Genomic DNA, 16,313 nt, shown 5'->3' with positions numbered 1-16,313 from the left:
GTTGACCTCTCTCCACCAATTTACCCACCATGAATCCTATACCACCAAATTAGCACCCTGGCCTACAAGTGTAGCAGGACCATTTTTAACTTTATATTGCTACAGTTTGGTCTCTTGATTTTATTGTTGTTGACTTTGGCTTGGGTATTCAATTCTGTCCTCTTTAGCACCAACAATGCACCTGAGACCACTTTTCCCCTAGTCCTCATCCTCTTTTTTTCCTTCTTTGTTTCTCTTTATTTTATATAAAAATGCAGAAATTTGAGGTAAAACATAGTAATTCATGTCCCAAGGTTCTACGAAAAAGGCAAGAGCCCCTGTCCAGAAGATAAAAATAATTTTTAAAAGGGGGTGACAGGGGTCTTTTTTGTTGATTTGTGTGTGTGTGTTTTGGTTTGGGGTTTTTTGTTTGTTTATTTGTGTGTTTTGGTTGTTTTGGGTTTTTTTTGCATAGGTGCAACAAATTGGGAAAATTTGAAAGAAAAAAAAGCCAAAGCAATAGCACAATGGTAGCATTTTTGCCTTGCAAATGGTTGACGCAGATTTAATTCCCAGCATCCCATGTCATCTCTTGAGGCTGCCAGGGGCGATTTCTGGGTGCAGAGCCAGGAGTAACCTCTGAAGGCCACAGTATGTGGCCCAACCCCTGATAAAGACAGGAAAAACCGTTGGCTTAAAACTAGGGTGTCTCTACCCATAAAGTATTCTGTCATAGACCAATTACAAGCTCTGGGCATGCTAATTGTCTAACTCCAAGGTCTTTTTTCATGGTCACAGAAAAGTTTTCCTCAATTATGGTTGTCATAGTCAGGCTTCCATAATTAGAGGTTTGTTTTTATTTTCACAGATTCTATTTTGAAGCTGGGGTGTCATGAAGTGTCTTCTGATTTTATCTCACTGTTGGATGGTGAGGCAGAGAAACCTGCCCTGAAAGCAAGTTGTTTCTGTTTTTAGACATCAGAGTCATAAGAACCCACCCTGGAGCAAGTCAATGCCAGGTCTGAAACTGTTGTCCCTTGATACCTATTCATAAATATCAGGTGTTCCCAAAATTCAGAACATACCTTCCTATAAAGGATAATGTTATAAGAGTCTGATTATCATCTTATCTCTCAAATATAAATGAACATTTTCAAGGACAACATCTATTTTTCTGCCTCAAATCGCTTCTCATCTATGAATAACAGAATCAGAAGATCCATATTGAATATAGTTTATTGAATACAGTTGGTTTTTTGGGGGGTGCTCTATCTAGAATTAGAGGCATTTTCCCCCATTAGAGAAAAAGCAATACACTCAGAGTAAAAAAAACCAGAAGAGCTAAAAGATCATGTGAACATGGAAAAGATTTCTACACATTGGGATTGTCTAAAATTACATGACCCTATTGTAATATATGCACTGCATTTAAGTGCAGAAGATAGTGACAGTCTACAGTCCTTTTTTTATACTATATATTTTAGATCACCCTACAGTGAAGTATTATAAGATGCTAAGAGGTTCTTTGATGAAGCTCCCCTCCACCTAGGATTTCTAGTTTGGGTTCAGGAGCTAGTTCTGGTTCAGTGTTCCATCCAGAAGCACTGCCATGCAGAGCTATGAACCCTAAGTGCTCTATTATATTTCTGAACAGGTGAGACATGCACATAATGCAGAATTTAAAAGCTGCCAAAAGTGACTCTGTAATATTCTCTCTTCCCTACTCTTATCCTGATACTTTGACATTAGACTTTGTTTTTGGTTTTTGGGCCACACCTGGTAGCACACAAGGGTTACTCTTGGCTCAGCACTCAGAAATTACTCCTGGCTTGCTCCTGGGACAATATGGGATACCATGGATAGAATCCAGGTCTGTACAAGTTCAGCCACATGCAAGGCAAATGCCCTACTGTTATGCTATCACTCTAGCCCCACCTTTTTTTTATGCCATTGACCTGTGCTGTATAACACGTCCCAGTGCTTCCAATTATGAAACCCTCTATTGTTTGCCTTTGACATTATTAAATTTTCTAAATGAATCTTTATTTCAGGTGGTTGAATAAAAATGGGATTCAAGAAATACGCAACTATGCATTCAATGGAACCCAAGTTGATGAGCTGTAAGTAAGCTATAATCTGTAAACTGTACGTTCTATTTAGAGGGAGCTGACTCCTACAGCAGTGGTGTCTGATGTCCCTTTGTCTTCTTCCTTCTTGCCTCCACTGTACCCAGAAATCTAAGTGATAACAATAATCTGGAAGAACTTCCTAATGATGTTTTCCAGGGTGCTTCTGGACCAATTATCCTGTAAGTAGTTTCCCTGACACCCCCCCCATTTACATCTGCAATTGTTCAGCACATGTGTATTAAAAACTATCGTCTCAATTGGAGAAGCTGCCAAGAAAGGGCTAACAATTCAGATCAATTTTGGCTTTTTTGGCCATCTGCAAAGATTTAAAGAGACAATTGAGGACTAATCTTCATTTTAACTTTCAATACAGCAACAATCATGATAATAATATCTAATGAGCACTTAACAAGTGCAAAGCAAGATCTAAAGAGCATCAAGATTCCATTTCCAAACTCTAAATCTTTATGGGGTGGGTAACTCTTATTCTCCTTTTCAAGCCAGAAAAACTAGCTTCTCTGGGGGGACTATATGACCCAAGGTTGTGCAAATTTTAGAGCAAAAGTTTACTGGCAAATTTGCCAGATTCTAGTCTAGACTTCCTAATCACTCTGGCATAGATTTCTTTCCTGGATGTAAAGTACAGTTCTCTTTCCTCCCACTCCAAGTGCAGAAATCGCCTTCAACCTAGTGAGAAAAACACATGCATTATTTCATGAATCCTCTGTGTAAGTTCCAACTCTCTGGGGAGGCTTCCACATCTATCTTCCTCCTCATTCTTTCATCGCTTCCTGCAAGAGTGACCCTTCCCTCTTCTCATCTGCCCTCACCCTTCCATGAAGGTCATTCTCAATCTCGCTTTCTTTACCCTGATCATCTCAGTCAACAAGGAAGTTTTCCTTCTGCAAAGGCCTTTCTAGTTCCAATATTTTTTAATTTTTTAATTCTTTCCTGGGCAATATTTTTTAATTCTTTCCTGGGCTTTACACCCAACAACTAAATCTGTTAGAGAATGTTCTACAGGAAAAAATAAACCCTGATGAAAAAAGTGAGCCCCTAGAAGAAAAGCACAGAAACAGGTAAACATGAATGAATCAAAAAGTGAGTAGAGGAGCTACAAGGTCATTTTGGTTACTTGAAAGCAACTAACCTGCAGCTTTTATTAAGATGATCATATAGTTATCAATGACCATCTATCAACATGTCTTGTATTTCCACCAAAATATTATGGTTGCCTCAAGACTGGAACTGAATTATGTGCAGAACTGGCACCTACACAGTAGGACAGAAATGCCAACATTGGTCATTGCTGATAAGAAAAGCCATGATTTGGGCTTTTATGTGGTGCTTATCTTTATTGTCGGAGTGCTCACTGGATATTTTATTTGACATTTCTTTTTTGTACTGCTTTGGTGTTTCACATTCTTTTTCCCCTTCGTCTCTCAAACCGAGGATGAGAGCCTCTAGAAGGATTCTGCCCATTTACAGCGTATTTGATTTTTACCCCAGATTACTACTTTTCTTTTCTTCAAACAAAACCACATAACTTGAACTATCTAGTCCTGCCTCCCAATTTGAGGGGGAAATAAGGGAGCTACCAAGACCAAACAGATGTAAGATCACTAAGTAATAAGCTAGGCACAGAGGGGACCACTCATTCTAGCAGCCCCGGGGATGATGGGGGAGGATATGGGAGGCAGGATGGGAACAGAGATGGAGGGAGGGCAATTCGGTGATGGGAATTCCCCTGATTTTATGTTAATATGTACCTAAAATATTATTGTCAACGATATGTAAGCTACAATGATTAAAATAAAAATTATATTAAAAAAAAGAAAAGCCATGTTTTTTCTGAGAAAAAGGACTTGAGGGAAAAAAATCTCTACACAGCAGCTTTGTACCCTAAGAACCCCAAAAAGTACTTTGGACACACAGTGCAGAAGGTCTCCTGTGGTTGTAGAAGGAGATGCTAGGCCAAGGCATGATGTAGTGTGGCTCTTAAGAGTGTGTCACAGAATTTATGTTTCACACATAAATTTCTTATGTCACTGTGTAGAAAGCATGGGTGAGTCATGACAAAAATATTCTATTGCCAAGAACAACATAAGGCAAAAGTCAGGGTGCACAACCAGCTTCCTGAAATTCCTAAGCTCAGCAACCTGACTGCAAGTTTCCCCTCCCCCCTGATATTCTGAACTCAAGGAGTTGGGGGGGGGGTTACTGTGAGTATATTTTTCTTTTCTTTTTTTTAAGCAATCACACAATTGCTGTTTTCTTGAGAAACAGTTTCCTGTGGGGAAAATTTAATGCATTGGCTTTGCAGGTTGGAGCCAGTACAATCATATTCTGATGGTTTATCAAATTGATTTGGCTATCACTCAGATTCATTTGATAGTTCAGATTCAAACACGGAGTTATTTGGATAAGAACGATTCTCTCCCATTACCAGTGTACCCACAGTCCTATAGATAGTAAATTGCCTTTTTATCCCGCCTGGGATCATGAAGGAGAGGTCTCCGAGCCATCTGTCAGTGGAGTCGACAACAGAAATGTGCTTGCACTTATGGAAATGATTGACCTGTAATAACATCTTTGCAGGGAAAAAATAGAAATTGTTCAAATCAAATTGGTGGCACTGGCTCTAACATGCTTTATTAAATAAACGCAGAGTGTGTTTAACTCCTGTCTCTCCTGATTCAGCATCCTGCTGCCTCTTTTCATGCTCTAACTCCAAATCAAGAACCCTCACAATGTTGAAATTATTTAAGATTATTCCATCCCTTCAGCACCTAGGTGCCCTCATACAGTTGTATCTCCCGCTGATGTTTTCAACATCGAAATTCTCCAAACTAGACACTGGCAGAAGAGCATATGAGAGCTGACATGTTAACCAAGGTGACATTTTGAAAAGACTGACCATGATTCATAGGCCTGCCCGAAAGACAAGAATTTTCATCATTCACAGCTATTTGAAATGTTCAGCCCCTCAGTTCCAGGAAGGATATCAGTGCTAAACATCCTCAGCAATTAACTGATGGCGACTGGTCTCTGTTGATTAACATTTCAGTGATCAGTGAGTAGGTGTTTGGGATAATGCTAGGTGAGAAGGATGACAAGACTAAAAACAGAACCAATCCTAAGTCTCTAATTTTACCAGAGAACAAATGGTCCTGCCTGGAGTACTAAGTTCTATAGGAGATTTTGCCAGAGATTTTAATAAGACAGAGCAGATGCCCAATAAATCTTAGTAATTAAATATATAATGACCATTGGCAGGTGATTTGGCAACATTTCTGGAAGACATGATGTCTTTTCCTCTGCCTATAATTCTGTAATAGCCTCTCCATGCCCTTTCTATGATCAACATTTTTTCCTTCCAATTCATTTAACCAGTATTTTCTGAGCACCTACTATGTGTCATATTCAGTATTTATTTAACCAAAAAGTATCATGTCTATATAGTTCATTATTCTCCAGCTCCTATAAATTTTTGAAATAAAATAAAACATTTAATTGATTCAGAATTTTAGTTCATTGCATTTTAACATTTTCTATTATTATTTATACATTGTAATTTACAATACTGTCAACAATATCCTTACAGACTTCAAGATAATATGTAATATCAAGAATGGAGATTTCTTTGATTTTAAGGTCTCCTCCTAACTCCCAACTATGTAAAAGAAAAAATTTATGTATTTAAAGTCCTTTGCCTGGCTGCCAAAGTTCAGAGACTAATCAACCTTATGCCAGTTCTCTAGAACATTCCTTCTGAACATTCCTCATTGCCAAATGAGGAGAAACTGTGGGATAACCCTCAATCCACGCCTACTCTGGCCCATCATTTTAATTAACCTCCTGAAAAAAAAAGATAAATTACTGATATTTTGTGAGTGCCCAAGCAGGATATTTGCCTCCTACCAATGGAATATGAAAGAATGAGAACCTATCATGAGAATTTCAGGGCTTTTGGAAGGAAAAGTATAGCCAGAAGTTAATCTGTGTGTGTGTGTGTGTGTGTGTGTGTGTGTGTGTGTGTGTGTGTGTGTGTGTGTGTGTGTGTGTGTGTGTGTGTGTGGAAAAAGAAGAGGAAAAGTAGGAATATATGTAATTAAATCTCAACCACCAACAAAATTATCTTTGTCTCTGCTGGTAAAAATTTCTGAGATTTGATAAATTCAGACACACCTTTTCTGCTATTCCAAATTCTAAAAATCTGTGCCATGATTGCTTACTCTAGTAAAGACCCAGGATCATTAAAAAAAAAATTCTGAAATAGTTTTCTGTCCCTCTGACTCAGGAAGCATTGCTGGTAAACACTTCTGTTTTACCTAATTCTAGGGGACTTATCAACCACCCCCTCTGTAATTAAAGTCAAGTTAACTATCTTCTCTTTTATTCTTTATTCTTCCTGGTCATGGAAACTTGGTGTGATGTTGGATTTTTTGTTTTGTTTTGTTTTGGTTTGGTTTGGTTTGGTTTGGTTTGGTTTGGTTTGGTTTGGAGACTATGCCTGGCAATGCTCAGGAGTTCTTCCTGGTTCTGCACCCAAGAATTATTCTTGGAAGTGCTTTCAGAGACTATGAATTGGTCTCATGCAAGATAAGTGCCTTCCTGCTGTATTATAACTCTTGTCTCCACAAAGTTGCTTATTTTCTTGGTGCCTTTGACATGAAATACCATTTTGCTGAACTTTCTTTAAGTTCAAATTTTCTCTCACTTTCTGCCTTGCCTCATTCTCCTTTTATTTTCCTTGTCATTTTCCTAAGACCTTACCCAGTTTCTCATGTTTATTATGATGTAGAGAAATCTCTGCTAATCAACAACTAGCAGCTGAGAAAATTTTTCTGAGCCCCAGTCCTGTGTTAGGGAGGAGCTAGAATACAAAAGGATCTTACTAATTGCTTTTTGTGATGCAAATGAAATGAGAAGAGACAAGATAAAGATATAGGAAAGTAAAATAAGTCAGAGGGAGAGAGATAGACACAGAATAGTCTCACTTATATTTTTAAGAAAAAATATTATAATAATGCCCAAAGACGATAGAGATGAGGGTCAAAAAAAGCAGCTCACATCATGAAGCTCACCACAGAGTGATGAATACAGTTAGAGAAATGACTACACTCAGAACTACCATGACCATGTTGATGAGTGAGGAAGTAAAATGCCTGTCTCGAATACAAGCAGGGGGTGAGGGATGAGGGAAATGGGAGGCATTGGTGGTGGGAATGTTGCACTGATGAAGGGAGGTGTTCTTTTTATGACTGAAACCAACTACAATCATTTTTGAATTCCTGGTGCTTAAATAAAGATATTATTTAAAAATAAAAATATAAAAACTAAATTAAAAAAAGCAAGCAAACAAACAAAAAATGATATAGGAAATAACAGAGATCAACCAGGAACAAGAATGCAAGAGCATTCCTATTTCCAATCCCTTTCTAGCTTCTAGCCTGTCTTTAAACAAAACAATGTCCAACATGCTTCCTTCCTCTGTGAAAGGTGCTGGTGAGGAGGTAAGAAGTGTTCTGCAATCCAAAAGAGATAAAATGCAAATACAAAGAGCCAGTCTACAAAGCCAAAGAGAGTTAGTGGTGAGGGAGGCAGAAGGAAGCCAGAGTATATTGTTATTTCGCTCCTAATGGCTTTTAAGGGGAAGAAAAATACCTCTACAATTTGAAATGATGGAGATAATGGTATCGGAAAATTCAATGGAAGTCTGCTTGGGTCTCTAGTGCTGCATAAAATCTTCTGAAAACTTAGCTTAAGCAAACCTTGGCACTTATGTTTTGGAGTTCAGAAACAAGAAATGAGTTTTCAAGTTTTCCCCTTGACATACTTATCTGATATATGGTGTATCTTTACTCTTTGGCATAAGTCTACACACACACACACACACACACACACACACACACACGCCCGTGTGCGCACTTTTTAACCTGATAGCATTGGGCTCTTTTATGCAGCTCAGAGCTCTAGAAAGCAAAAAGAAAAACTGTATATGTTCTTAAAGAGCCAGCACTGGCATAGAGACATCTTCACTGTACACTATTGAGTTTCAATAAAGCACAATTGGGTCCAAAAGAGGGCCAACTGGGCCCTAAGTGGAATGAGAAAAAGAATTTCAAAGTAACCGATGTTGCTCAGAAGTAGAGTATTAGCCTTGCATATAAGAAGAGGGTCCCAAATTTACTTGGCCTACTATCATCCTTTTTTTTTTCCAGAAAAATATCTACTCAGTACCTTCCTCTGAGATTCTACCTTTGTGAGACAAATAGATATTTATCCACTTTCAGAATTCAGAGCTATTCATGCAAAAAAAAAAAAAAAAAAAAAACTTTAAAGTCATTTTTGACTCTTCTCTGTCAACCTTCCGTATATGTGAAATTTTGTGTTGGGATCATACCTGACAGTGCTCAGGAACTACACCTGGCTCTATGCTCAGTGATCACTCTACTAGTGCTCAGGGAATCATATAAGATGCCAGGGATCAAATTTGGGTAGGCCACATGCAAATCAAGCACCCTACTTCCTGTACTATTTGTCACCCACTTACATGAAATTTAATCATGTTTAATTTAATCTAGGACCCATTTGCCCCTCTTCTGAACTCAGGCATACCTATGCTCTTTTGAGACTATAAAAGTTATAAAAAAAAAATATATCAGTTGTTAAGGTTTGATGCTTTACCCACCTAAAATACTGAAAGATTATAACAAAGCAATTGAATATAAAAGTCTGAAGCTCAGGCAAGAGTAGCAATTTAAAGATAAAACAGAGGACCAGAAGCACATAAACAGTGTCCAAGCCATGAGACAAAAAGAAGAAATGGAGAAATGGTTCATGGATGATACATACTAGCCTTACATGCAGCAGGAACAGGATCAATCCCCAACACTACAGATGGTCCCCTGGATGCTGCCAGGAGTGATGCCTGAGCACAGAGCCAAAAGTAAACCCTGAGCACTAATGCCCCAGAAACAAAAGTACAAAGAACTGGTGCTTGAGAGTAAGTCAGAGTAGAGAGAAGTCCAGCCTTTGAGCTCATCAGTACTCCAACAGTTGGAGGTCATGGAGGAAATTTGGAACAGAGAAACTTCCAAGGGTTTATTTTTACTTCTAAATATTTAATACTACTTGACATTAAAAATTCACCAGGAAGATATAAAATTTTGAAATTTTTGCAAACCTCAACAAATAATTTAAAATGTACCCCCCCCACATTAACAAAACAAAAGTTGCATATAGCTACAAAATCAGAGTTGTAGACCTTAACTAACCTCTTCTCTCAGTAGTGAGAGTACAAATAAGAATGTGTATGAAAACAGCAATACAATTAACCCTTCATCTCTGCAAGTTCCATATCTGTGAGTTCAACCAACTATGGTCCAAAAATAAGAACTTCAGCTTCCAGTGAGAAAACTTAAAGTGGTGGAGCATAAATTAGGCCCTAAATCTGATCCCCAAGTATTTCCTAGCTTCCCAAGCAAGGCAAGGAGTAGAGTGGTGGCCCTCCAGCACCCCTGGGCCTGAACAGAAATAAATTACTGATCTAAACATGGAGCCATCAGCCACTGCAAGATTGATATCAGCTGAATATCACTGCGACTGGTATCTGTGCCTCCTAGTTTCATAACATTCACATGGCATTAGTCAAAATATGTAGAAGACTTAGTATATGAAGATAAAAATTATATTTAATTGATGAGTTATTTTAATGAGATGTGAGCATCAGACTTTGATGCCAGAACCTACACCCCATGTATTTAGAGACAAAACTGCACTGACAAATGTGACCTGCTTGCATGTGGAAGGAAGACACAAAGTCTATACACCCACATACATATTACAAACAGGTAGTGGGTATCACTGAAAGCATTTATTTGCAATAATATGGGAACTTAAATCCCAGGTTAAAAGTGGCTAGTAGGCACTCCTGATTCTGGGTCTGGGGAATGAATGGCATGTCTGCTAACTAGATAACAAATGAGCACTTCCTGGAGTGTAGGAACTGGACTCATGCATAGAAGTCTCAGCATATCTGTCTGTTAGACAAAAGGAAGCAGAGGAGCTGTTGAAGCAGAAGGTGTGAGAGAAATACCCCAAAGTTATTCTTCCCTCCACCCTCCCATCCTACCAAGTATGTTTGCTGAGCTCTACTCATGAAAGTCAACCGACAACAGAACTTTGGAGACAGAACATGTAATTTCTACAAAGATCAGGGAAAACCACAGTAGGCAGGATAGAAACTATCATATCCAGTTCTTTGAACTTCATTGGAAGTGCAATAGAAAATTATGGACATTTTAAGCAGCACTCCCTACCCTGCTAGGCATTTTTCAAATCTTACACAAGTCTTCAATAGAAACATTGCAGTGGAAAAGGGTCATTCATCATGATGGGTAGTTGTGGATGTCAACAGGAAAGGGCTAAAAGATACCCCGATATCTGAAAAAATACTGTTTCTAGGCATTTGTAAAGGTTTTACAAAGGAGATGAGCTTTAGAATCAGTTGAATAAGTCAAGATGATTCACCCTCCCCGACAGGGACCCAACAGAGAGAATAACCCAATGCCTTGCGAGAGAAAAAAAAATGCATCAGATTTGCTTCCATTCTCCTTCAGATGATATCTTCTATCCTCAGAAATAGAGGTCCTGAGTCTTGGAGCTTACACTAAAGCCCTCCATGTTTTGACCAAGCCTTCATATTTACTCTATTATTTCCAACTAGTAAATAACATTTTATTTAGGGACATTTTATTCTTCACAATCTCCTAAGTGAAGTCCCAAATGTCCCATTTTTTTCTCTCACATTGCATGTATTTGTGCACGTGTGAATATGGGCCTTTTTTTTCTATTCAGTATTTCTATTCAGTCTAAGCAATTCAGCATCAGCAGTAGCATCAGCAAAGGAAGTCAGTCAGCATGGAAGCCTGGAGAAGCAGCTGAAAGCAAGACAGAGACACGGAAAGCCAGAGAAGGAGCAGAGAAGCAGATTCTTGGAAAAGGCTAGCATAGAAGCCATGTGAGAAAGTGCACATGGCAATTAGGATAGGACTGTGAAATAAAGCTGGCTGACTTCTGCAACTTTATCTGCCTTTATCTAAACTTAATCTAACTTTATTTGTTAGACAAATATTTGTTTGGTCAAGAACTGTTGAATAAACTGGAATCTTCCTCCTCCCCTATACCTCGCTATAATCTGCTGTTTCACCTGAACAGAAAATCTTCGACTTCTAATAAAACCAGTCATGTATACCTTTTTTCTACTCACAGAGATATTTCAAGAACCAGGATACATTCCCTGCCTACTTATGGCTTAGAAAATCTCAAGAAACTCTGGGCGCAGTCGACGTACAACTTGAAAAAACTTCCTAGTCTGGACAAGTTGGTCTCTCTCGTGGAGGCCAGCCTCACCTACCCTAGCCACTGCTGTGCCTTTGCAAACTGGAGGAGGCAAATGTGAGTTTCCCCTCTTTCACTCTCTCAGTCCTGCTTAGGCATTTCCCTCGGGCAGTCTTAAACGTTGCCCATAATTTCTGCATATCAGTGGCATCAAGATCTCTCTAACAGAAGTTCTTTGATATATTCCTAGATTAAAGATTCAACTTTGTAGAGAAAACTGAAGTAGACTTTTCTAATTTCTCCAAGCAGCCACATAAGAGAGAACTACCCACATGACTGGATACTTAAACATCATTAAAAGTCATTAAAAATATTACACATGGTGCCAGGCTCATAGATGGTGATTACAAAGGTGTCCCCTTTGTTCTTTGTGCCAATATGGATTTGACCATCCAGTCCCCAAATCTGCATTCCAGAAATATCCCCCAAGAATAATTAACTTTGGAGCAAAGCTTATATAATTCTAGAGAAGGCACTCAAAACCACTCTAATGTCTCTATCCTACTTGTGGCTCTTAGTACAGTTCTGAGAAAAGAGGGTTTGAGACAAGGAGTCATTTTGTCATTCAAGATTGATCCCCTTCCATAAAGCCCAAGGATTGATCCAAAATGATTAAGTCCCAGTAGATAATTGATTGAAAGGATAAAGTAGGATCAGGCAGTTCATAGTAAATAAATTCAATACCACGAAGTATTTAGACCCTCTAGTATGTCTCCAAAGCACAGATTTTGGGCCACTCTGTCATGCACATTTCATCCCCTGTTGATAAATTAGTCCAGTGTGGACAAAGAGTACTACTTTCTAAAGAGATGCTGACCTGATCTCCAACTCTTGCTATGTAGCATTTTGCCAAGGCTAAATTCTCCTTGTTTTATATTTTTATTTATATTCCTAGAGAATGCATCGCTCACCTTTCCCCTATTAATATTACTTGGTTCACTATTTCAAGAAAGGGGAAGAACAATATTTAAAATCTGTGGGTGATGACAAATATATGAGTCAGTGGTACAACACATGCCTCTCCTCTGTGAGGTTCTGGCTTCGATTCCTACCACCACCCAAAAATGATAAATCATTTTGGTCTCAACAATAATCAGGATCATATCATCAGGTATGAGCCCCAGAAAGGGATGGTCCTTTGTAGAGGATTAACTTTGATCTAGTCCAATGAACCACATTTCTGTCTGTATGCAATAAGTTTCCTCCTCCTTGAACTGGGCTTTGACTCATCCAATGACAGAATTCCAAAGTCTGTGTCTAAAATATGTGACTACAAGTCACAGATTCCATTGCTTGTCCTCTTTCAGATTAGCTTACCTTTTTATGTGAGAACTATCACTGTACCAGAAAATTTTCAGCACACTTTTATTCACAGGGCCATCAGCAAGGTGATCCTCCTTAGTGCCATGACAACAGATGTGAGAAACCCTATTATTCTCTAAAGCAAAAGACACAATTCTCATCCAAAAGAGTTCCTTGGATCAAGAGAAAATAAATTCCTATCAGTTTTACTCACTGGGCATAAAAGGAAGAGGGAGTTCTTCTCAAAGAATGTGCCCTCATAGAGACTGAGAGGAAATTTTGGTTCATGTACTTTGAAACAGGAGGTCAACCCTTATCCTCAGAATTACACCTTAATGGCCTCCTCCTTCCAATGGGATCTTTAACGGTTTTCAGAACTCCCTTTCTCACTTGTTTCTGAGGTTATTACGGGTTCAGAAAAATCAATCTCATCCTCAAAGAAAGGTGAGGGGGTGTGGTTTGATCTTCATCCACCAAAGAGCTCCCTTCTTTTAGTCTTTGCTTCAAAACAAACTGCTGATATCTCTGTCTCTCCATGTACTACCCCCCCATATGAGTAAAATATTTATTATCTGGCTTTCATTTAAATCTCTTCTCAAATACCTCTGTCCTATAGACAGGAGCTCTCATATACTCTCATAAACTCTCATATGAGTTTAAAGAAAAAACCAAGACAGAATTGAGTCCAATAGGCTGGAGTAATAGTACAGTGATAGTACACTTGCCTCGCATGTGGCCAACCTAGGATTTATCCCGGCCCCCCATATTGTCCCCTATGCTCTGGAAGGATCTTTGAGTGAAGAGCCAGGAGTAAGCTCTGAGTACTTCTATCTATGACCCCAAAAAAAACAAAAATGAAAGTGAGCCCAAGAAGAACCAGGCTTCCAAAGTATGAGCCCTAATCATAGAATATATTAGGTTTAGGACCTTTTGTAATCTGCATTTGCTCTTCCAGGTACTCACTAATAAACTATTTAAATGACTCCCACTTACCTTATAGACAAACTTCCAGAGACCTATTTTAGCTCAGAGGAATAAGATAATAAAGACCAGAAAGGACCCTCAGTACATTTCAGTACACTTCAAGAAAATCATCTTGTTCCCTGTAGTTTCAAGTACCATTGAACCAAAGAGTCTGGAGCTCATGAGGAATAAGTCAAAAATCTGTGTTACACACTTTGAAAGATAAAACAATCAAAGAAATTCTCCTTGAACTCAGAAAACTGTCTAGCTCTTAACAGTTGAGTAGTGAATAGTATTAAAAAATGGGTTATATGCTAGTCTAGCAGAGTAAGACATCATTGAATGAGATGGGGAAGATGAAAGATAGAGTTGATACCAGGCCTGTAAATTATTTGCACTTTGCAGCCTAGTTAGCTAGTCTCAGGCTCCTTCATCCTCACATTCAGGCTGTGGTCACATGGTCTCCCTAGTGGGCCATCCAACTCTCTGAACAAATATACATAACTTGTTCTGTTCATTTTTAGTAAAGCAGCATTAACCCTTGAACTTAGTTTCAAAAGCAGACAAACTATAAAAGTAATAGAGAAGGGTTCAGGACCTTTCAGAGAAGAGTCCCATCATTTCAGCTCTCTGCAATGAAAATCATGTATGTACCATTCTGAAGCCCTGATGTTCATTCTACTTCCCTTTACCATATTTTTCTAGAACTGAGCTTCATCCAATTTGCAACAAGTCTATTTTCAAGCCAGAAGTTGTCATGCCTCAGGCTAATGATCACAGAGTTGATGTGTCTGAAGATGAGGAGTCCAGCTACACTGAAGGATTTGACACAATGGATGGTGACTTTGACTATGATTTATGCAATGAAATCATTGATGTGACTTGCTCTCCTGAGCCAGATGCATTCAACCCATGTGAAGATATCATGGGACAAGATATTCTCAGGGTTCTGATTTGGTTCATTAGCATCCTGGCCATCACCGGCAATATCCTAGTCTTAGTAATCCTGATTAGCAGCCAATACAAGCTCACAGTGCCCCGGTTCCTCATGTGCAACCTAGCCTTTGCTGATTTCTGCATTGGCATTTACCTTTTGTTGATAGCATCCGTTGACATCCACACCAAAAGCCAGTACCACAACTATGCCATTGACTGGCAAACTGGAGCAGGTTGTGATGCTGCTGGCTTTTTCACAGTCTTTGCCAGTGAGCTCTCAGTGTACACTCTGACAGCCATCACGCTGGAAAGGTGGCACACCATAACCCATGCCATGCAGCTTGACTGCAAGGTGCAGCTCCGCCATGCTGCCAGTGTCATGCTGGTAGGGTGGCTCTTTGCTTTCACTGCTGCCCTCTTTCCTATCATGGGCATCAGCAGTTATATGAAGGTGAGCATTTGCTTGCCCATGGATATTGACAGTCCCATGGCACAGCTCTATGTCATGGCCCTTCTTATCCTCAATGTTCTGGCCTTTGTGATCATCTGTGGCTGCTATACCCATATCTACCTCACTGTAAGGAACCCCAATATCGTTTCTTCCTCTAGTGACACCAAGATCGCCAAGCGTATGGCCATGCTCATCTTCACAGACTTTCTTTGTATGGCCCCCATATCCTTCTTCGCTATCTCTGCTTCCCTCAAGGTTCCCCTTATCACTGTATCCAAGTCCAAGATTCTCTTGGTCCTGTTCTACCCCATCAACTCCTGTGCCAATCCCTTCCTCTATGCCATCTTCACCAAAAACTTTCGCAGGGATTTCTTCATTTTTCTGAGCAAATTTGGCTGCTATGAAATGCAAGCTCATATTTATAAAACAGATACCTCATCTACTGCCCAGAACTCCCATCCAAGGAATGGCCACTGCTCTTCAGCTCACAGGGTTGCCAATGGTTCCAGTTATACACTTGTCCCCCTAAACCATATAGCCCACAACTCAACCACAGTGCATAAATGTATCGGTTAATGATAACTCTTGCTTTTGAAAACTATCCATGAAATAGTTGAGAGTATTCTCACATATTACTATATACAATTCTTTTAATCTTTTGGCATAGCTTACAGTTACTATTAACTTCATGTTGTAGTTTAAGAATATAAAGTATTGCAACAGTTGTAATTAAAACTATGTAACACTGCATCACATATTTTTTGCTTCATAATTTTCAAAGTACTTTTGTTCAAATTATCTTCACTGACTCTTAATGTTCTATGTAAGCAGGAAATGGGTTATACGTGGAATTTTATAGGCAAGGAAATGAAGACTCAAAGTGTTATATAAATCTTGTCCTTTCAAGGTTTAAGAATTGAGTGTTTTGACTTCTGGGAAGCTTCCAAGAGAAGCAGTACAATATTCATGTATTCAAAAAATGTTTGTTCTGATGCCCTTTGTAATATGTCAACTTGCAATGACTTTGAAACATTTTCCAGAATTCTCTTCTCATCATGGTTGGAAGACACTTAGGAAAAGAAGTATAAAGAAAACTACAACTTCCTGCTCACTCACTCACAATGCTGCTGGTTTGCTGAGTCACTTCT

General features: G+C 39.0%; 1 protein-coding gene across 1 annotated transcript in view; it reads left to right on the top strand.

Annotated features, from left to right (window-relative positions):
- FSHR (follicle stimulating hormone receptor) overlaps window positions 1-15,741 on the top strand; it is a 180,841-nt gene extending 165,100 nt beyond the window's left edge. Inside the window, exons 7-10 of the mRNA XM_049785036.1 lie at window positions 2,031-2,099; window positions 2,213-2,287; window positions 11,385-11,570; window positions 14,484-15,741. Coding sequence (XP_049640993.1) covers window positions 2,031-2,099; window positions 2,213-2,287; window positions 11,385-11,570; window positions 14,484-15,741 — 1,588 coding nt within the window. The remainder of the gene's footprint in view (window positions 1-2,030; window positions 2,100-2,212; window positions 2,288-11,384; window positions 11,571-14,483) is intronic.
- The last annotated feature ends 572 nt before the right edge of the window (window positions 15,742-16,313 follow it).

This window comes from Suncus etruscus, chromosome 12 (assembly GCF_024139225.1).
Source record: "Suncus etruscus isolate mSunEtr1 chromosome 12, mSunEtr1.pri.cur, whole genome shotgun sequence".
NCBI classification, from domain to species: domain Eukaryota; kingdom Metazoa; phylum Chordata; class Mammalia; order Eulipotyphla; family Soricidae; genus Suncus; species Suncus etruscus.
This window is presented reverse-complemented; position numbering and strand designations above follow the sequence as displayed.